At 39.2% G+C, this 22,296-nt stretch overlaps 1 protein-coding gene and 1 pseudogene across 6 annotated transcripts in view; one reads left to right on the top strand and one right to left on the bottom strand.

The window, feature by feature from the left end:
* The first annotated feature begins 2,527 nt into the window (after positions 1–2,527).
* LOC149043463 (uncharacterized) lies at positions 2,528–6,355 on the top strand (annotated as a pseudogene).
* A 7,982-nt stretch (positions 6,356–14,337) lies between these two features.
* The window catches only part of LOC113677741 (uncharacterized), a 26,820-nt gene continuing 18,861 nt past the window's right edge, over positions 14,338–22,296 (bottom strand). For all 6 annotated transcript variants that reach the window (XM_089210185.1, XM_089210184.1, XM_089210186.1 and 3 more), the window contains one exon: positions 14,338–19,050. In XM_089210185.1, coding sequence (XP_089066311.1) covers positions 15,443–19,050 — 3,608 coding nt within the window. In that variant the 3' untranslated portion in view covers positions 14,338–15,442. The remainder of the gene's footprint in view (positions 19,051–22,296) is intronic.

Genomic DNA, 22,296 nt, shown 5'->3' with positions numbered 1-22,296 from the left:
TCAAAACACGAAGCCGTTTTTGGCGACTGCCTGAGTGAAAAGCAAATTTTCAGCTGCTTTAAATTCGTTTCTCCAAATTTTTACTGACCTCATATCCTGAAAGGAAAAGCAGATGAAATGCATCTGCAGAATCACTTGCTTGAAAGAAGACGTTTTAGTCGTTTTTCCAAGGGGATTTGACATGAAACATGATTCGGAAAGTGATAAAATTTCATCGTCCCACTGAGTTGTTCTTGTGAGTCCCCTGAAGTATACACAGAATTTGTTGTTCACTTCGGCAAGTCAACAAAGATCTTGATCCAGAAACCCGAGAGGGGTGGATAGAAGTGAGGAGGACAGGCGCAGCTTAAACTTGTCTCCAATGTCTTCTAATAATGTCGTTCAGAATGCGGTTATGACACTTTCAAAGCAGCGTGTCCGTCTTCATTTTGATAAATACGATTGTCCTCTATATGGCGTGCAGTTTATCAATAGCACAAACTTGTCCTTGAAAATCGTGTCATCAGAAGCAGGCAGTAACAAGGACAGTTTTAATTCGGCAAATATCTTTTAGCTTCTAAATCTCTCGAACAAAGTATCCCATTTTTTTCGTTCTCCACTTGCGGATTCACAATCCTTTACAATGGCAGAGAGATACGTTCAGATTAAGAACCAGGAGTCATGTGAGACTAATCGAAATCGCTACAACACAATGTGAGATGATAATCGAAAGGAAATCTTACGGGAGGAAACGGAGAGCAATACACCGGAGCTGTAGACCCCCGATTTACTCGGATAGAAATGCCGAGTCCTCCCTCAAGATCTAATCACATTGCACGTTCTATAATAGATAACATTAGCGGAGGTGCACGTGAAGTGATCAGTAATCTTAGCGGATCGTTTGGCTCCCGAGATAATTTTTATGTCTACCCACATTTATTGGTACACTGCCGCCAGTGTTGTTAGGTTATGAAATTAAATCATAGGAGACAGGGCCAGCAATCACTTCAGTTCACGATCAAAAGCGATATTGCATTTGGCTTATTTATAATTCTCTATTCATAAGGTAGTGACGAGAGGTGGGTGGTCGGAGAGGGAAAGTGGGGGGGGGGGGGGGGGTTGGGGGACGAGAATAAAATGACAATGCTATTTCTTTTCATATAAGAAGTATGAATGGCACATCTAACAGAGGAACTCGGCAGGTGGGAGGGGAGGCATGAGAGTAGTGGGGAGGGGGCTGGGGGGACGGGAATCAAAAAGAGGATGTCTTTTTTTTTGTATATAAGAAGTATGAATGGCACCTCTAACAGAAGAACTTGTTAGGTGGGAGGGGAGGCATGAGAGTAGTGGGGAGGGGGTTGGGGAGAGGAGAATCAAACAGAGAATGCTTTTTCTTTTCATATAAGAAGTATGAATGGCACCTCTAATAGAAGAACTTGACAAGTGGGAGGGGAGGTACAATGAGCTATACCCCTGTTTGAATGATAGCACATTAGTATTTCCTAGTATCTAGACGCCAAACCTTAAACCATTTGACGACTTTAAAACTGAGGTGTAATTCAGATCATCCAACTGTAAACCTTATAACAATTCCCTGTTCTTCAGATTTTACGTCGATAGAATGAACTACTTGAGATCGAGGATTGTCGAGGCTGACATGATTTGCGCGCTCAATCGGACACGCATATCTGTAGACAGTCTATTGAGACATGCTGTGATACTTTATACGCTTCAAGCAGACAACTCTTTTTCTTTATTTACTCAATAATTTAACCTTTACACCCTAATATCAGTATGCATATTCTCTACGCTGTTCTCTATACATTTTTCAAGGTGCTGATAAGGAAAATTTGTTCAACAATCAAGAGTTTCTGTGGTTGATAATCATTTTCTTTATTCTCATGACCTTAATGTTAGATTCAGGGGTGATATTGTGCATGAGGAGAAATTAGATGCTAATCACTCCAAGGGGTAAAAGGCTTAAGGTTTTTGTTTTTACTTTTGCGCGCTATGAATGACGGGGTGCAATACGTCGGAGTTGCAAATTTCAGTTTTCATTTCTGATCAGTAACCAAGCAACTAAGAGTCACTTTAAGTACCTTTTGTCACAAATTAATTCTGCAATGTCTTGTAGTATTTTCACTAAACCTTTATCGTGTATAACTTCTAAAATGCTGTTGTGTAATTACAGTGAAGGAGGTTGTGCTCTAAGAAGCGAATATTTCAGAGACCTGACCTTCCGATAGGCAACAATTGGCGAATTAGGATATATTAGCGCCTAGTTATTGTTGCCTGAAATAAGTTGCCAGTGTTTCATAAAAATCTTTTTGAGATTCTGGTAAGCACGGTTGAAAGTCCTAAACAATGTCAAAATCTTTTTAAATGATTTCGGTTCGTTTGTCAAAGCCGTGTTACGTGATGAGAATTGTGCATCGGCTATGGCCTTTTCGACAAGGTCCTGAGGGTAGCTTCGTTCTATAAGGCAAGTTAAGGCAAGTCAAGTTCTTCAACCGAGTTTGTTCTCAGTAAGCGTAGTGCCTCTCATTTTACAAAAACCCTTCTTAATACTGACAAGGTGGTGTGAAGAGAATTGTGTATATTGGAATGTTTCTGTCGGCTCGCATTATGTTTAAAAATCAAGGATTTTGCTATCGGTAAATCTCGGTCCTGTAAAAACTTCAGTATCGAGGAAAACAATTTTTGCTGATGAAATTTCATGCGTGAATCCAAAACTGGCGTGGAATGAGTTGCCAAAATCATTGAAGTTGTTGATTTCGGTTTCGGGAATGGTGCACACACAAAAAATGTCATCAATGTATATTTTCCATATAAATGGCTTATGTGGGCTTGTAGCTAGTTAGTAGCTTCTTCTCAATTTGAGCCATGAATATGACTGCAAAAGCTATCGCCATTTTTGTTTCCAGAGCCATTCAAGCGTTTGTCGTTGAAATTCAAAGACTTTCCTTTGAGGATCAGTCTCGTAGAGTTTCCCAAAAATGTTGTCTGGAGCGGAGGTTTTTTAGAACAAAAGTGGCTATTGAGTGCTTAACTGACCAATATCCAGCTATCTTGACCTCACGTTTGGTCATTAACGCAGATATATACTTACGCTTTATTTCAATCATTGCAGTCTCTCGAGCGCCTTCGTTACCAACCATTGCTGGGAGTTCATTAAGCCCCGTAGAGAAAGTAACATCTAACTCCATAACATATATCATTGGCATCACTGTCGCTGTGTCGCTCCTCGTTCTAACTGCTGTGGCTTTCTATTGTTACTGGAGGAAAAAAATCGGCATGAAGGAAACAAGGCTTATGACCCTCAAGGTAATGTATTTTTTGAGGTCAAATCGTCAAGCTGAGCGAAGTCTCAAAAGGATTTGTTGTCAGTAAGCATTAAGGCTCTTACGCCAAACAGAACGGCGACAATAACGAGAAAGTTGCGAATCAAACGATTTAATGAAGAGGAAAATAGAACCCCACGTGAGTTTTTATAAAACACTTCGTAGATTTTGCTTAACAACAACGTGAAAATGACAAAAGACAAATTTTGCGTAGTTCACGAACGAGAATCCTGACAGCAAATATTTTGCATGTTTGCCTGTTACTCGTTGACACCTACACATATTACGCTTGAAGAGGAGATCAGACGCTATTTAAAACTGTTGGACGTGACGATGTTGACAGAATGCTGATTTGAGTTCTCCTTCCTCATTGACTGAGAGGAGATGCAAGTTTTCTCGACCAAACGCTTTGTGAAACCATGAAGAAACAATGCAATCCCTTAGATAAAATATATTAACGTTCACACGGCAACCAGTTGAACAATCGTAACTTCTTCGGGTACATTCATTAAGTCTGCAAACCTGAGTAGCGTCAAACTATGTCTGAATGCAATCCCTTGTTTTCACCTCTACGGAATATAACTCTGTATGAATTTTAATCCTGAGAAAATGCAGTGAAAACTTGCAACAACGCGTAGCTAGTGAAGTATGCTAAACGATGGACAGCTATTCAATTCTGGCTCGAAGTTTACCGATAAAAGCCGCCCACACACTCATTTACGTGCACCACGCGATCTCTGCTAAATAAATCACGTTTTCCAGAATAGGTTACAGTCAACAGCGTTGAAAAATAGACTGACGCCATATTAGAATCTCTTTCTTTTTTCCTCTGGCTGTTATCCTGAGAGGGACTGAGAGACAGAATCTTTAACAAATTCGCTGTTGTTTTTGTAATTGTTTTAGAAATGGAGGAAGCGAAATATGACTTTGTGCCGCCGACTTCATCGGAGACACCAGCTCATGCGCGATCCTCGTACGGACTTCGAGGAAGGCGGACGGCCTGCTCCACTAGACCAGATAGTCATCAACGAGATTCTGACTCTCAGGACAGTAGTGGCTCGTTACAGGGCGTCAGCGTAGGCAACGGAAAAAGTAAGTATGTCTTAAATGGGAAAGAGTTTGTTCTGCATTCAAAGTAATCCTTTGGGAGTTAGAAGAGGCGCTCTTAGCAGCGTGACACTTTCGTGACAATTCGTTCTTCGTGTGGTGTGACATTTTTGAACCGGACAATATTTAGTTGATTATTTTCCATAGTTCAAATCTTTTTTTATCAAAGGCCTGTTGCTATTTAGCATTTCCTGTAATCCTATTCGTGATCGAAGTAATTTTCATACTTTGCATTAGTTCTAACTGAACATTACAATGTTTGAGAAACGTAAGAATTTTTAAAGAACGTGTGGGCATCATCCACAATCCAGAACATCTGCAGACATATTTGAATAAAGCCGGAAGGAATAAGGAAGAACCGAGAGAGAAAATTAATACAAAACTAAGTTATAGTTTACGCTAGATTTAATGTGAAAAAACAATAATTCAACTCTATTCCGACAGAGTCATGTTAAATCGTATCATGACTACAACTCTAGAATAGAGTTGAAATATTGTTTTTTTTTCACGTAAAATGGACAGTTGGATCAAGAAATTTGTTCAACTCGCTGTATGCCTAATCGATGATCTCTTTTAGTGTCAGAGCGTCTTTCTATTTTAAATTCTTGGTTTCTTTTATAATGCATCTTTTCAATATTTTTTACCTTTTTCTTTTGTTTTGTTTTTGTTTTGTTATCTTTTATTTTGCTTTGTTTTTTTTCTCTTTTTTCCAAAAGAGATCAACATGAGACTTCTCCCTAAAATATTCCTACATCATCCTGCAAACAGGCGATGAGAATGCTGGTAGTTATCAGGTAGATTTTTTTACCCTCATCTAACATCAGATTCTCAAAAATAATTTAGAAGGAAATCTGCAACAGCTAGAGGGGAGAATTGACAATAAGATTTTGGGAGTTAAGGGGTGAAAACTTACCTTCACCACTAAACACTGCAATTCTATCAGGCGGGGCGAAGAGTTAAAACTGCTTCATTGAGCAACAGCAAAAATTGAATTATGCCCCGGCCACAACTTCACCGATTACACAAAAGTGACGGTCTCTTGGTGTTTTGTTTAATAAGAAGACACGAGAAACCAAGGTGGAGATTTAAAACTCCTTGACTTCGAACGTGTACCGCTGGCCTGCGGAGTGGTGCCAACCTTCGGATTTTCGAAGTGAAAGTCGTTTTTTTTATTTGAACTCCACGCTAGAGACTGGACCTTGTGTCATTTATTGATTTTTAACGGAAACGAACCTTAACCCTTCCAAGGCGAGGGCTGACCGTAGCATGTCTCACCCCTCTCCCCCTGAAGTCTGCAAATTACCTAAGCTAATCTCATAACTGTATGGGCACCTGCGACCTCTCCTCAGACCTCCCGTATCTACCAGCAAAATGGTACTTTTTGTAAGTCTCAGAATATGATAATAATATTTTTGATTTCTCTACCACAGGTAAAACGTTGGTTCGGGACCTTCCCGCTCATGTTTTCATCGAACTTGGAAAGTTTTTAAACCCCAAGTCAAGCAAAAACTGGGTGACACTTGCGGGATACCTCGAGTTTACTACAAATGAGATAAAAAACTTTGAACTTGAGGTCAACGAGGCTACTCAAACGTGCTTTATCAATGGGGACAAAAAGATAGTTCCACTGTGGATTTCCTTATCAATGTATTGAAGAAAATGAAGAGGGATGATTGCGTGCAAGTTCTTAAGCCGTGGGATAATTGATGAAGCAGAAGGAACTGTGCGTGAAAGCGAGGAGAAAAGACGTTTCTCTCAGGTAGTCGCCCGAAGATGGAGCTCTCAACTATCAAGATGGATTAAGCGGAAAACTTGAGTTGGACAATGTTAAATGGACGCAGAGTCTTGGATCGTGAATGAAAGGTTATTAAGTCGTTTGTTTTGTTCGTGTTGTAATTAAGGTAGGTGTTGCTGTTCCTTTTTTTCCATGAGCGGTTTTTGATGGTGTAAAAGATGGCTGTGCCATTGGGACTAATGATCTTAAAACCAGGGAACCAAAGGCTGTTGCCGAATCGATAGTCGACCTCGCGGTACGATTTACGCCGTACGACTTTGTCGCGTGCAACAAGCCCACGACAGGCCTACGAAACGAATTATTTCGTCTAAATCAAACCTGCAACTCGCTTACGACTGTCGCATACGTCTCAAAAATCTCGTAGGGTTTTAAAACATGTTCTGAAAAACATTTTTTAACCGCTGCGACAACCGTAGCCGAAATCGATGAATATGAATTATATTGTGAAAAATTTCTACTAAGTAGGGGGAGGAAAGTGAAGTTTTCTTGCATCATAATCACGGACGAAGTTGCTGCTGTTCGTTAGTTGTCGAATACAGAGCAAAATTAGCTGTCGAATACAAAGCGAAGATAACTCTTTCAGAAGAGGAGGCAGAAATTAATTTCGCTCAGGAGTGAAGAAGAATTCCTTTTCGAAAGCCGGCAAGTTTTTGTGAGAGGGAGAGGAATTGTACGCGATTTTGGCTTGTGCACGTGCAAATGGCCCCAAGGGAGTATGGAGTGCTGCAAGCTTGTTGCATGCGTCATGGTTGCACCGTGTAAATCGGCCCTTAGAAGTAGCAGTAGAGCACTGGTAACCGGCTTTTATTTCGACCCATTATAAAATTAAGGTCATGTTTTATTGGGATCAAGGCTTTCAGTTTGGCTGAGTTGTTTGAAGGTTTTCGCCTTTTTCTTGTCGGCATCAACCAAAAAGAAAGAAAATTAAGAGAAAAAAAGTGGGAAATAAAAAACACCTGTGGCAACCGCTGTCACATTTGGTGCCTTAACACTTTAAACCCTAAGAGTGACTAGCATCTAATTTCTCCCCACAATATCACCTACGGATCATGCATTAAGGTCATGAGAATATAGGAAATGATTACCAACTGGAGAAGCTGTTGATTGTTAAACAGTTTCTCCTTGTCGGCACTTGAAGAAATGTATAGAGAACAGTATGGAGAATATGCATAATGATGTAAGGGTGCAAAGGGTTAACCCTTTCACTCCCCAGATCTCATTAGTAATTCTCCTTTCTGTCTGCCATACAAATCTTACGATGTTAATTTGGAGAATTTGTTTTTGGATCAACTGATAATCCCCTGCTTGTTATTGTATTGATATTGTAAGGAGAAATTCCTTCTTGATCATTTATGGGGGTTGAAGGATTAATTCGGCTGGTTTATCGTCACATCAATTTCAGTCACCACAGCATCTTATTCTCAAAGTTGGATCAGAAGAGCGCGACATGACCATCACGGTCGCCATGTTGTCCTCCTTCAACTCGTCAACGCGGAGAAGTCTGGTAATGAGTGGAATTGCCTCGTTTCAAACAAAAATGGTTGATTAAGTGTTCTAACGCTTATATTTAGAAAAAATTTGGTTTCAGTTAAAGCGTTTGATTCCCATGGCACACGACCTTATTGTATGCAAGAGAAGGCCAAAGAGTGAAGTGGGGCGGGGTGGGGTGGGGGAAGACGTGAGGCAGAAATAAGAGAAAAAATGGCGCCTTACGAAGAGATGAGACAATTTTCATTCACATTGAGCAAGATACCTGCTCGTCTTTTTCACGGGCCTTAGACCTGCAGATTGCCGGATAAATGTCATGGCAGTGAGAAGACTAGAGCAATAATGATGTAGGATAGATATATATAGTATTCAAAGTTGTTACGGTTCAGAAATTTTTCTTGCTCAAACTTACGTTTCTCCTCAATGAGGCTGCTCATCAATTTATTTGTTTACCCATCGTAAACTTCTTCCTGGACTCTTTTCGTGTGTAAGATGAATGAAGCACAGCAGGTTTTAATATTGTCAGCACAGTTCTCTGATGTCACTGAGAGACTGATTCTACGACGTAATATTTCCTAATTTGTGTTTTATGGAATATTTCGACGTTCGACGACATTTGTTTCCATAGCATTGGATGTCGGGAAATTGAGCTAAGTTTTGTATATTGCAAATTCGTTTAATTGCGTTGAAGCTGTATAGGGGACGCTGACGTTCTGTCTGGGCGGTGATTTGATTTTGAAATCAAACCATAACAATTTCGTTCTTAGGCTCTCTATACTTGTTTGGTTGAGGTTCTGGGAACGAAAGTGTGACAGTGCCGGTGGGAATTGACAAATGCCTTTATAAGGAGAACCGTATGTTTGTTCAAGAAAAATGCAGTTGTATATAAAAAGAATTATAGTTTATGCTGTAGTTGGTAATGTTGATATACATACGCTGTATGCATGCGATTCGTCTTTGAAATATCATGTCAGTCACTTTAAAACACTACTCGTGTTCGTGTCTATGCGAAAGGCTCTAAAAAACACGGATCTAAGTAAAACATGCATGTGCGTCTCACTAACCGAGTTCGAGGTTTGTACTTGAGTTACGGATCAAGGTTTTTCTGTTCAGATTTATGGCCCAATGCAAGGAAGATCAAAGTGCGCGTGCCTTAAATCCGAGGAAAAAACGAGTTTCTGTAACTTACAGGAAGGACCTGGAAAACGAGGTTTTAGTACGATATTTATCATATCTCTGGGTTCAAACAGAAAGGAAAGATTTCAATTCACGCAGACATTTTAGTTTAGCGGGCCGTGTAGTGAAAAACGGCCTGCCTTCATTGACCAATCATAACGCACGTACGAACAAAGTTATATGATAAAATAATTTATGCCATGCTATGCAATTCGCGATCGCCTATCACAGAATTGAACAGTGTAGGTCAAAAGAGTTTGAGATATAAATGATAGTGAAGACAACGTAGAGATCAAGCAACCAGAACCAGTCATTAGTTATCGCCTGGGGGGGGGGGAGGGAGGGGGTAAATGATCACATGGTTTTCAGAGGGAACAGAGGGGGAATCAGTCGTCGCCGACAGAATATAAAGGGGGGAGGGGACTATAGAGAATGTGCTACTAGTTAACTGCTAATGAGAGAAAGGGGGGTATGATAAGAATCTTACAGAGCCTTAGGGGGGAGATCAGGTGAATTTTATGGCGAGAGAACAAAAATTCCCCCCTCCTCCACGCTCAGGCCATAAATAATGTCTGGTCAATAAGAATGTTCTATTGAAAGTGGTAAGAATTTAAATTAAAATGAAAATAGGGACTAATTAAGACAAAAAATGAAACCAGTTTTAAGGTAATGGAAAAGAGAGTCATAGTTATAGATGTAAAGTTCCAAAGGACGTTTATATTTGTACAGCGAATTCGGAGTGTAATATGTGGTTGTATAAAAAAAAGGACGTATGAATATTTTTGGTGGATCGATGAATCTTTTGTAAAAGAACTTTGTTTAATGTTTGATTCTTGACCGAGAGAGAGGTTTTTGAAGAGAGTACCTTTTTATTGATATGACAGTGATTTGAAATTTCAAGTAAATAAAAGTCAGACAAAATGACACCAAGTATTCTGATTGTTATGACAAGGAAACACAACTTTTTCACTCAACCCTCCCGCGCTCTGACTGCACAATGTCTGTCGCTCGTTTGCGTTTTCATCTCATGTTGGGTGTCTAGGTAAAAATATATCTTTAACTGTAACAATTCTATAGGGACGGCGGAGCTTTGGGACGTAGGGGGGAGGGGAGGAGGAGGAGGAGGAGGGGGGAGGGGGGCTACACAAAAGTCTGCTTTAGTAAAGGTACGTACCAAAAATAAAGGAGAAAGGAAAAGAAAACGAAGCCTGTCAATCAAAGCGATCGGTCAAATCGCCACAAGCCCGAACACGCCAGTGACTCAAAAGCAAATTTAATTTGATTTGGTTTTATCAGATGAACTATTTAATATAACTTGGCCACCGCAAAGAGTTTCTAAGCTAACATTTGGAATGTTAGCCCCCGAGTACTAACGCTCAAAATGCCTTCTTTAGAAACTTTTACAGTGGCCAATTTACATTTTCAATTCAGTTAACAAAACCAAATCATCTTGTTACATCCCCCACTGACGCAGCACCACAGATTCTTTGGAAACTTGCTCCCGCTCCTCGAGTCATTCGCGGGATGATAGCATATATACCCCTTTATGTAAACTTGACTTCCACTCAAGGGTGTATCAGGGGTTTGGCGCATGCGTGTGTGTGTGGAGGAGGTGAAGGGGGAGGGGTATGTAGCAAGAAGAATGTGCACCTCCCTTTGTAAACTTCACTTCCCTCAAGGTTACGTGATGGGTTTGATGACGGTGGGAGAGAGGTAGGGAAAATTTTGAACCCCTCTTTTTAAAATTGAATTCCCCTCCTGGATGCATGATGGGGAAGAGGGGGGAGGGGAACGTAAGGAGCGTGCGGAAAAATTGATAGTTTTAGGGTAGGACTCCTCCTCCTGCTCTTTTTGATTAATTCACGATCTTTTTTTATTATTCATGGATAGCTTTTCAGACATGCACAACTTAAGCTTAATGTTTCCTCTCTTCTTAATGTGCCTATGACAGTATTTATTTATTTACCTTATCATGTATTCAAACCAATTCTGATAGACGAAAAATTTCAAAAACATGAAACTCGGTTTTTTCGAGCCCTAAAGTGCTCCTAGTTTGTCCTAAAACTGCCCCGAAGGCTGGTAACGAGTTAGCCGGCGATAACATAGAAAACAGTGAAAACTCTCAGTTGACACTTACTAATCTCTTACATCTCTTGTAATTTTGTATCAGTCAGCTTTGGAATACTCTTGAAATGATGTCCAATAGCTATGTATACCTGCCTTTGGCAAGCTCTACCGAGAGTTTTGATACATCTTACTCAGGTAGTAAAGAAGAAATGGAAGTTGCGAGTACGGTTCAGCCCTTCAAAGAAGAACCGCGTGAATCAAACAAAGATTTCGACTAAGACTGAAAAAGGGACAAAGACGATTTCTTGCTTGCGGGTGTTAAGGTCAAAATTAGAACAAAAAGCTCCCGTCACTAAATTTTAAGTTCTATGGCAAGAATGGGAAGCCGTGTTCTTTTCTGTTGCCCTAAAAAAGTTATTCTTTCGTACTGGGTGCGGCAAACGTTCACCTTGCATGGTCAGTGTTCTTGAGTTTCGTTGCTGTAGAGTAATTCTCTTGGCAAACCAAAAGCTAACTTTTGACGACAGCATCGAAAGAATCAGCTGAATCACGAAGCACGCCTGATAATTCTCACCGAAAAGTCATCAATCAATTATACTGCAAGTTGCTCCTTTCCTCAGACATTGTAAAGGCGGAGACTATCGTCGTCGAGCCGTTTAAACGAAAAACGAGTGAGTTTATATTCATAATAAGACTTTTAATAGAGAAAGACCTCCTTAGTTTGAGTGCAGCATTGCCGCATGACCCATTTCACTCACTGGCAAATAACCGCGGACATCAGTGTTGTAAATGAATATTTCGTATGCATTGACTTTCACACAGCACTCGGATTCGCTACTATCAAATTCAATAGTATTTGTGTTTCTCAATTCGTCGCGTTGCAGTGCTATTATCACGATGACATTGCTATTTTTGCTACTTTTAGTTTCTTGAGGGCATAGGGGAATTGAAGGCTCGTGGGATGGATTTTTGGAAACCCAGGTTGCCAGAACACAAGGCCCCTTCGAGCTTGAGTTTATACCAGTATCCGCCAGAGGTTTCGCACTGTTCAGGCAACAGGATACCGCTCAGCTCAGGAAAAGGCTTTACTTTTAATACAAATGATGTATTTCTGTTTTTCAAATTCGATGGAAACTGCAACTGGTAGGATTATCAAACGATAAGAAAAGCGCAGATGTAATCATGTGGAAAGACAAAGAATATAAGTACCTCTCAAGCGCGTGAAATAAGCAACATTGAGAAACTCACCATTTTTCGCTTGCGTAATGTCAGCCGAAAAGAATGTGGTATAATCGTGTCCGATGTGGAATAGGCCCCTTAATCAGCTTTCTTTTCTGCTGAATTCACTGGCAATCTAAGTTCCCCTTATTTGACCAGTGGCATGTGTTCGTGACAGCCGTCTTCGAAGCCGAAACGGAGCATAAGGCCGACAACTTTAAAGAATAAAATCTCCTCTATGACTACGATGGAGACGCGTCCATTTTGGCCATACAGCTACATCCTTTGGAAAGTGGTGTATGGAAATACCCGGTGTAGATCTATTATTCTTTTATCTAACCTCATTTGGCGCTACGTCCACGAAATCTGTTCGTCGTCTCCTCTTCATTTCTTCTTTCTCCGACGAAGTTTCTGCACAGTTTTCTATGTCACAGCTACCTAATATGATCGTTTTGGCCGCGCGCTAAATGGGGACACTTTTTGGCCGCCAAATTGTACTTTTAATGCGCAAAAAAATGGTCAAGGAGAACTCACAAGGCGCTAAGGTCGATAATTTCAAATTTTGAATACAATTATTAACTAGAAAACGCAAAAGAAAAAAAAAATAGGCACTTTATATCTCTTCCATCCATTCTTTTTCTTTTCGTTTTATATTGTTTAAAGGCTGGTGAACCTGTGGTACAGAGCCAGGTTTTAATTCATTCTTCCCTCACCCTTTTTTCTTGCTTTTCCCACTCCTACTTCTCTCTCAGAAATAAACAACCGAGGAGGGGAGGGGGTGGGGAAAGTTTGAACACCTGGGTAACCTGTTGCCATGGTCAACATCTTTTCTCTCTTTTCTCTTTCCTTTCTCATTTTTAACTCGTGCAAAAGAATTTTTATGAAGACTCAGATATGCAAATGAGTCACTCACTCACTAAGATGTAAACACTGGTAATCAGTCGTCCCGAACTCGCTCGAGCACGAAAGCACATTGGAGTAGTAACCGCACGTGACGTTAGTAAGGCATTGTTACATATTAAGCATCGTTGCTTTAGATATAATCTTGCAAGTGAAAAAAATTTTATCGAGTTCAGGCACAAACCCACTACTGTGTATCGCTTCGCTTGTTTATGATCTGATGTCGAACATGAACCGTGATTAAATTCAATTATCTTATGAAAACTGTGCATTGGCGACTGAATCGGTCACAAGCGGACGAAAATAATCCTGTGCTTTTCTGACAAAAGAAAATTTGTGGAATTCACTACCGCATATGTTTATTTTCAATCAGACGAAAGTATTGCGATCGCCTAAAATAACTTCTGAGGTAATTTGTTCCGAGGCAGAAAACTTAAAGAGTTTTGTTATCAGATGCACGCGAGAGTCAACTTTTTAACTCCCATGAGTAACCAAGACAGAATTTCTCCTTACAATATCAACCAGATATGTGATGAGAATAAAGAGAAATATCAATTTAGGGATGATTAGTTGATTCAATACTAAATTCTCTGAACTAACATCATAAGAATTCTATGGTTGACAATAGGAGAATTACAAATTTGATCTGGAAGTTAGAGGATTAAGGCTGTAAACAAAGACTGTTGCGCTGCAGTTCAACCATTTCTTGAGCAGCTGAGGCGGAACGTGACATATGAATGGAAAATAGCAAAATTTTCCTTGTGCAAGCTAAAAAAGACTTGGATTGCAGCGTCTAAATTTGACAAAATTGCGAACAGAAATTAGATAAACGCAGGATACTATTTTGTGCTGTTTCTAAAGACTATTTATGCGTTTATTTCTCAGCGGAGTTAATGGTTGCTATGCTCGGCTTTTGAGATAACAGCAACCTTGCATTGCTGCAAGAAATATAATTACAGGTTCACAACCACGTTTCATCCCTAGATGAAGAACTCTATGCACGAGTTGGCCATAGGTTTTCTCTGATTTCAGTAAGCAAGACAAGTCACTCTTTCACCCAGTTTTTCTGTGTAAGCAGATTAAAACCCACCCCCTAAAACATCCAAATTGCATCGACCATGGGTCAGTTTACAAAAAATATCAAACGAAAAAAGGGAATTGAAGAAAGGAAGCAGCAGGCTAAGGAGCATCGTAATCAAACGGACTTTCTGGATGAACGCAAAAAAAGTATACGCATCAACAAAAAATAGAGGAGAAAAACTGAAATTCTACTGAAAATACCTTTATTTATATCAGTTACGTCTTAAGAAATACATAAATGGTTCAACTAAACATACCCTTACAAAATTAAAAAATGTCTTGTAACAACCTTTCTAAAAAAAGTTCACTTCGAAAAATAGATTGTTCTTCACAGCCTACAACAAAGACTCATGTAGTCATCATAAAGAGTTTTACCATACAACATGGCTACGACTCTGTTAATTAACTCTTTGCACCCTAAGAATTATCAACTTCAAATTTCTCACAGGACTTAAAAGTGTCAGCACATTATCACACTAAAGTAAGTTTATGAAAATCAAGTAACTGATCACCAAAGAATAATTACTCTAACCTTAAACCGATTATGGCAGTCCCTCTAGAAAATATATATATGAGCAGAATTTATTACTTAAGACAATCCGGATTACATCCGATTTTCAACTACAACAAAATCCGAGGGAGTCCAATGTTTCCAAATTATCCTCGCGCGGATAATCTGGCGGTTTACACGCACGCGCGTCACAGATGAAGCATAGTTTCTTTTAACAGCTTTATCCATTAAACGTGACAAGGTAAAAGTTGTGTAAATAAGATTGTAATAAAGTGTAACGGTCTCTTGACTAAACGTACACGCTTTTATAAAAGCTCTTACAAAAGTAAATAATCTTGGCAAACAGATGCTACGTAAGTGGTGTTTAGAGAAGGGAATTGCCGAGGAAATCGAAAATTACGAGCCGACCCAGCCTAACACTTTGCTCGAGCGATCACACGCCGAAATTAAAAACAAACATTGTTAAACCTCGGAAACGACAATTCCATTTCATCGAAAGTGATTAGGACACAGACTAAACAATTCCTTGAACTGTTTAGCCGGACTTTGAACTTTTTTGCACCTTAAAGATGTGAAGATATCCTTGCTTAATTTATCATTATTTTGATCGTACGCGGTTGTTTTGATTGAACGCAAGGTTTGAATAAATGATTTTTGCACTTCACGCATGCGCTTTGCTTATGTTTAATTATGATAAACAATCGCGTATTTTTTCCATGAATATTATAAATACGTAATCACATAATTTTTCTCGTGCAATTTGGAATAAACAAGCACTTGTTAATTTTTTTTATATTTCAAACACTCACTCAGAGCAGCAGCACCATCATCACCAATTTTATTATCACTCAAATCCAACGTTGTCAGCGATTTGTTATATTTCAAACACTCACCCAGAGCAGCAGCACCATCACCACCAATTTTATGATAACTCAAATCCAACGTTGTCAGCGATTTGTTATATTTCAAACACTCAACCAGAGCAGCAGCACCATCATCACCAATTTCATTATGACTCAAATCCAACTTTGTCAGCGATTTGTTATATTTCAAACACTCACCCAGAGCAGCAGCACCAACATCACCAATTTCATTATAACTCAAATCCAACTTTGTCAGCGATTTGTTATATTTCAAACACTCACCCAGAGCAGCAGCACCATCATCACCAATTTTATTATCACTCAAATCCAACTTTGTCAGCGATTTGTTATATTTCAAACACTCACCCAGAGCAGCAGCACCATCACCACCAACTTCATTACAACTCAAATCCAACTTTGTCAGCGATTTGTTATCTTTCAAACACTCACCCAGAGCAGCAGCACCATCACCACCAATTTCATTCTGACTCAAATCCAACGTTGTCAGCGATTTGTTATCTTTCAAACACTCACCCAGAGCAGCAGCACCATCATCACCAATTTCATTATAACTCAAATCCAACGTTGTCAGCGATTTGTTATATTTCAAACACTCACCCAGCGGAGCAGCACCAACATCACCAATTTCATTATAACTCAAATCCAACTTTGTCAGCGATTTGTTATATTTCAAACACTCACCCAGAGCAGCAGCACCATCATCACCAATTTTATTACAATTCAAATCCAACTTTGTCAGCGATTTGTTATATTTCAAACACTCACCCAGAGCAGCAGCACCATCACCACCAATTTCATTCCAACTCAAATCCAACTTTGTCAGCGATTTGTTATCTTTCAAACACTCACCCAGAGCAGTAGGACCATCATCACCAATTTTATTATCACTCAAATCCAACGTTGTCAGCGATTTGTTATCTTTCAAACACTCACCCAGAGCAGCAGCACCAACATCACCAATTTGATTATCATTCAAATCCAACGTTGTCAGCGATTTGTTATATTTCAAACACTCACCCAGAGCAGCAGCACCATCATCACGAATTTGATTATCACTCAAATTCAACGTTGTCAGCGATTTGTTATATTTCAAACACTCACCCAGAGCAGCAGCACCATCATCACGAATTTCATTATAACTCAAATTCAACGTTGTCAGCGATTTGTTATATTTCAAACACTCACCCAGAGCAGCAGCACCATCATCACGAATTTTATTTTTACAACTCAAATCCAACGTTGTCAGCGATTTGTTATATTTCAAACACTCACCCATTGCAGCAGCACCATCATTATAAATGAAATTATGACTCAAATCCAACGTTGTCAGCGATTTGTTATATTTCAAACACTCAACCAGAGCAGCAGCACCATCACCATCATTAGAAATGAAATTATGACTCAAATCCAACGTTGTCAGCGATTTGTTATATTTCAAACACTCACCCAGAGCAGCAGCACCATCACCATCAATTATAGAATGTTTCAAATCCAACGTTGCCAGCGATTTGTTATATTTCAAACACTCAACCAGAGCAGCAGCACCATCATCACCAATTTTATTATCACTCAAATCCAACGTTGTCAGCGATTTGTTATATTTCAAACACTCACCCAGAGCAGCAGCACCATCATGACCAATTTTAATATTACGACTCAAATCCAACGTTGTCAGCGATTTGTTATATTTCAAACACTCACTCAGAGCAGCAGCACCATCATCACCAATTTCATTATCACTCAAATCCAACGTTGTCAGCGATGTATTATATTTCAAACACTCACCCAGAGCAGCAGCACCATCATCACGAATTTCATTATGACTCAAATTCAACGTTGTCAGCGATTTGTTATATTTCAAACACTCACCCAGAGCAGCAGCACCATCAGCACGAATTTCATTATGACTCAAATTCAACGTTGTCAGCGATTTGTTATATTTCAAACACTCTGCCAGAGTGGCAACCCCACCTGGCGAAGGTTTATTCAATGTTAAGTTTGTCACAGTTGTATTTGTTTTCAGAAAGTTGCTTAAAGAGACAGCTAGAGTTTCATCTACCCCTAAAACTTTAACAGTTTTAGTTTGAAGAGAAGCGCCAAAAGCGGAAGCCAATTTTTCATCAACATTTTTGTTCTCCTTTTTGCATTCACTAACACACTTAAATATGACAGTTACGTCGTCCTCTTCTTCCTGGTTTAACTGTGTTGATATGCTTTTCAGAAGGTTCACCACTGTTTCCTCGCATCGTGCTGCTAGCATACCAAATGCAAACAGAAGCACTTCTTTCAGCTCATGGCGATATTTTCTGTCAGCAGCAATACTGTTCGCGCTGATTTCTTTGTTGATAAGCTGACAACTGAGATAGAATGCTGCAAAGAATTCTTGGAAAGTCTTGTGAAGAAAGCTATAACGTCTAGTTGGTCTTAGTTTACTGCCTCCAGGCTGAACTGACAGAAATCCAAATCCAGGTAAATCGCTTCCTTTATGTTTTCCAAGCTCCTTCTCGTCAAAATCCAAATTGTCTTCAAGTAAACCTTTCAAAGCTATCGAACCAAGGTGTTTCAACTGGCTTTCGTAAAGGTCAACAAGGTCTTCACCGTTCTCTGGTAGTTGCTGCTTTGTTCTGTACCTTCTTAGTACACACTCCACTATTTCCATGTACAGCTTCGTTCTGCTTTCAGGAAATACACCGTTCAAATCTTCATACACCAGGCAAAGAAGCGCAGTGTTGAGAGGATTCGTCAATATTTCATATAACTTGCGATCAATATACAGGTGTGCGGTAAGCTGCTTGGCCAAGTTTGGTTCGGCTTTGAAGTACTTTCTGATGAAGGATTGTACATCTTCTTCAGTAAATCCCTCAACTTCTAACAGCGTGTCGCAGTATTTTCGAACTTTGACTCCAGCTTCGTGTCGTGCCGTAGCAACCACGCGACAGTTTGGCAGTACTCGGCCTTGAATAATTTCTGAAAACATTGGTAGCTTCTTCTCAGAAACTTCATCCAATCCATCTAGTACTAGAAGAACATTAGATTGATTGTGGCGAATGAAGTCGAAGAATCTCTCTCGTTGGTCTTCACCAACTTCTCGAGGCAGAATTTGATCTTCAATGGCCTCCCAAAGGCCAGACTGAACATCACGACATTTGATCAAAAGAACTATTACGAAGTTTGTGAAGCAATTTCCGGTTGTGTGTTTTCCTGTGGCCCAGTCGACAACAACTTTTTTACAGTACGTTGTCTTTCCCATACCAGGCTTCCCTTCAATTAATACTACTCTTTGTTCTTCACATTCTTCGAACTTGTTGAAGATTTCAGACATCGTGACAACTCGGTCTGTTGCGGTTCCTCTCGTTTTCTTTCTGTAGATGACTTTAAGCCTGGTGTAGATGTCGTCAAAGGAGAAGTGAAAATCTTCACACCAGGGAAACGGTGCCAGCCAACCTTCCCGCTTTTTGTAGAGTTGACGAATATTATCAATAATTCCAGTTGGGTCAAATCCATCTGAAAAAGAATTAGCTGTTAGTTTTATAAGGCATTCTTACCGACACGCCATATGACGCCATGACTCTCGTAAAAATAAGCAATTATGGGATGATACTGAGCATGATATCGTGAAATATCACCACCTTGGTCTGAGTTATCTACCGAAACCGAAGGCTGAAGCAGATATCATAGACACGAAGTTTGATAATTCATAATAGCATGAAAACAACGGAATTAAACAGATGTTTTATTATAAATTTTGAAAACAACTGCAAAATAAGACATTTCTCTCTGAGTGTGCAAAAGTTTGAGAACACTACACGGACGAGGGGCTTGGAAACTAGGCAGACTTTAAACTCGACATGATCAATGTCCGCTGCATATAGTGGATTATCATGTCAATTTCATACGCTACTGTGTATCAATTAAGTGGCGATCTCTGTAAGAGCGGTCCAAGGCGTTTCACATCAGAAAAAAGTTTTGCCTCAAACTCTGCCCATTAAACTATCTTTGGTAGTAAGTAAATAAAACCACGTTGGTTTCTAGAAATATGTTAAAATTTTTTTGAGAGCTCTTAATAGTCAAAGCTGTAAAAAGCCTTTTTTTGACCTCTTGCGATATCAAAAATTTCAAAAAGGCGACAAGCTCGCTCCTCGTAAAACACCGCATGCAGCAAGAAATCGTTTGTGTTCCTAAATTTTGTGATATATAAGAGATTCAGAAAGCATTCCAATTTTGATAAGTATTCATTCAGAGGTTAGCCATAATTTATTCAAAAACACCCGTTAGCCATTTTTTTTAAATTGGTCAAAAGTACTCTTTCTTCCTTGGATGATATTTCTCAAGTCCAGGCCAGACCATAGAAAACTGCGGTGGATTTCTTCCAATAAGATGTTCGAAATTATAGAAATGTAAAAACATCTTTCACTTATTAATTATCTTTGCCTTAGTGACTTCAAAGTTATAGTGATTTTGCTTACGTGACAGCAGAATTATACATAAATCTTAGATTTTAACCATTTTAGAAAGAAGAGACAGTAGGGTAGAGCATTAAGAACACACAAATTGATTTTCTAAACATTTTAAACCGCTAAATTCTGATAAATGATTCTGTATCGTGACGAAAAAGGTGAACAAAACGTATCAAATATCATATTGATTAGCGTTCGGTCAACGTGTTAATGAGGAGCTAATTTTGAAAAAATTGGTTTCTGTTCTTTCACATTTGAGTTTAGAGAGTTTAAGCTATTCAAACCTGTATGAACAAAAAAATCGCGTCATCGCTTCCTTCTTTAGACTGGAAAAGTACACATACATTTACATACATTCATTGAACACATCCCAATCTGGAGCTTTTCAGTGACGAAATTGGATTACAAAATTAAAATGCATACAATGCACTACGAATTATATATCTTTAAATAAGATATGTTTAATTTAAAAATTCATTCAAAAGGTGATTTTTTTCAGCTGTCTTAAAGGAAGCGGGACTCTTACATAATTTAAGGCTTGGATCTAACTTGTTCCAGATATATACACTTTTATAATAAAACGTTTTCTGTCCTGTTGCAGTTTTAAAAAGAGGAATGTTTAGTCGTTGAAAGTTTTTGGTAATACGTCCAGATACGCTGCCTCTTGTTATATACATAGATTTTAAGTATTCTGGGGCTTGATCCGTCATACATTTAAATGTTAAAGTAGCATCTCGGCAATACAGATGTGTGTTTACGGGGAGCCAACGTAAGTTTCTTAATACAGGAGAGATATGGTCATACTTCTTTACGTTAGAAATAGTTCGCGCGGCAAAGTTTTGAACGTATAGCAATTTACGAATATTACAGGCTGAGGTGGATGACCATACTGATGAACAGTAATATCGTTTACTGAAAACATACGCGTTTATCATGGTTTCAAGCAGTTGTTTATCGAAAACGTAATACGGCTTATCTTAGATAACTTCGACATACAAGACGATACTACAGTAGAAATATGATTATCAAAAGATAGCGTGGGATCAGAAAATACTCCAAGGTCTTTGGAAAGTCCAGTAATTTGGAAGACATTCTTCGGCTGCCAAAAACTATTAGTTTCGTCTTATCTGGATTAAGCATCGAACAATTGTTGAAACACTAATTGCGAATCCGTTGTAAGTCGGAATTAACACTTTGAGTGATCCAAGCAGAGTCGTTCACGGTAAAAGACAATAGGAGCTTAGTCATCCACGTAGCAAGCAGTTGAAAAAAATTTTGACAAACATTTGGTAGATCGTTTACATAAATACTAATTATCAACCGTCATATGATAATTTCTGATTTTAAAATTGATAAGGAAGTTATTGAGGGCGAAAGGGATCCATGTGAGAGATCTTTACATAGTCTCTACGAAAAAGCCTAAAAATTTATCAGCCCGCTTCCTCTCCCTGCGTCATATTAACTATATGCAAGATGTTGGTCAGCCTGGCAGATGAGATAATTCTCTAACTTGCCTCTTTGGCTCAGTTGGTAAAATGAAAGTATATCCATTCGCGAAATCGAAAAGTTTGAGGCTTGGATCCTCTACAATGCCAGTGACTGTTATTTGTTAGCATTCTGTCATAAATACAGCCATGATAACCACAGGTAAGCGATAATTTTAAAAGTTACAGGAAGAAACCTGTGAAAAGGTTCAGGCTTCGATGAAATTCGAACCCGTGCTTCCGACTGAAATGGAAAAAACTGCAACTTCCCATAGTTACATTTCTAATCATTTTCCAGATGCAACACTACTTTGTTCGTACATTTTCCAGAAACAAGAGCTCTGGGAAATTCCTCGAGGAAACTTAACGGATCTAATTCGAAATAACCTAAGGGGCGGTACGCTAAGCTTATTTTCTTTGTAGAAACAATGCATGTCTTAAAGAAGACAACGGTAAACACAAGGTCCACAAATAGTCCTGGCCAAATGTTAGAGCAACATATAACAGGAACAATTTGAAACACGTAAAAGAAGAAACTCAAAAATTGCCTTAAAAGCGGCACTGGTAAAGCTGATTTTATCTCCATGATCAAAGGCCTAGGCCTATGTAAGGCTAACTCAGACAAACCCTTCTTTACACAGGTAATGGTTTTGAACTTTTAAGGACCGGAAACTGTGATAATTAGATAATCCAGAGAATATACATCGCTTTCAACTGATGGTCTCCCTGCTCCGTCTACATGCTTCCGCACAATGCAAAATGACCTTTAAAATGCGAAGGTTTTGGAACGGCATTTTTGGCTTTTCCGA

Source organism: Pocillopora damicornis, chromosome 6, assembly GCF_964200805.1.
Source record: "Pocillopora damicornis chromosome 6, jaPocDami1.2, whole genome shotgun sequence".
In the NCBI taxonomy this organism is placed as follows: domain Eukaryota; kingdom Metazoa; phylum Cnidaria; class Anthozoa; order Scleractinia; family Pocilloporidae; genus Pocillopora; species Pocillopora damicornis.
This window is presented reverse-complemented; position numbering and strand designations above follow the sequence as displayed.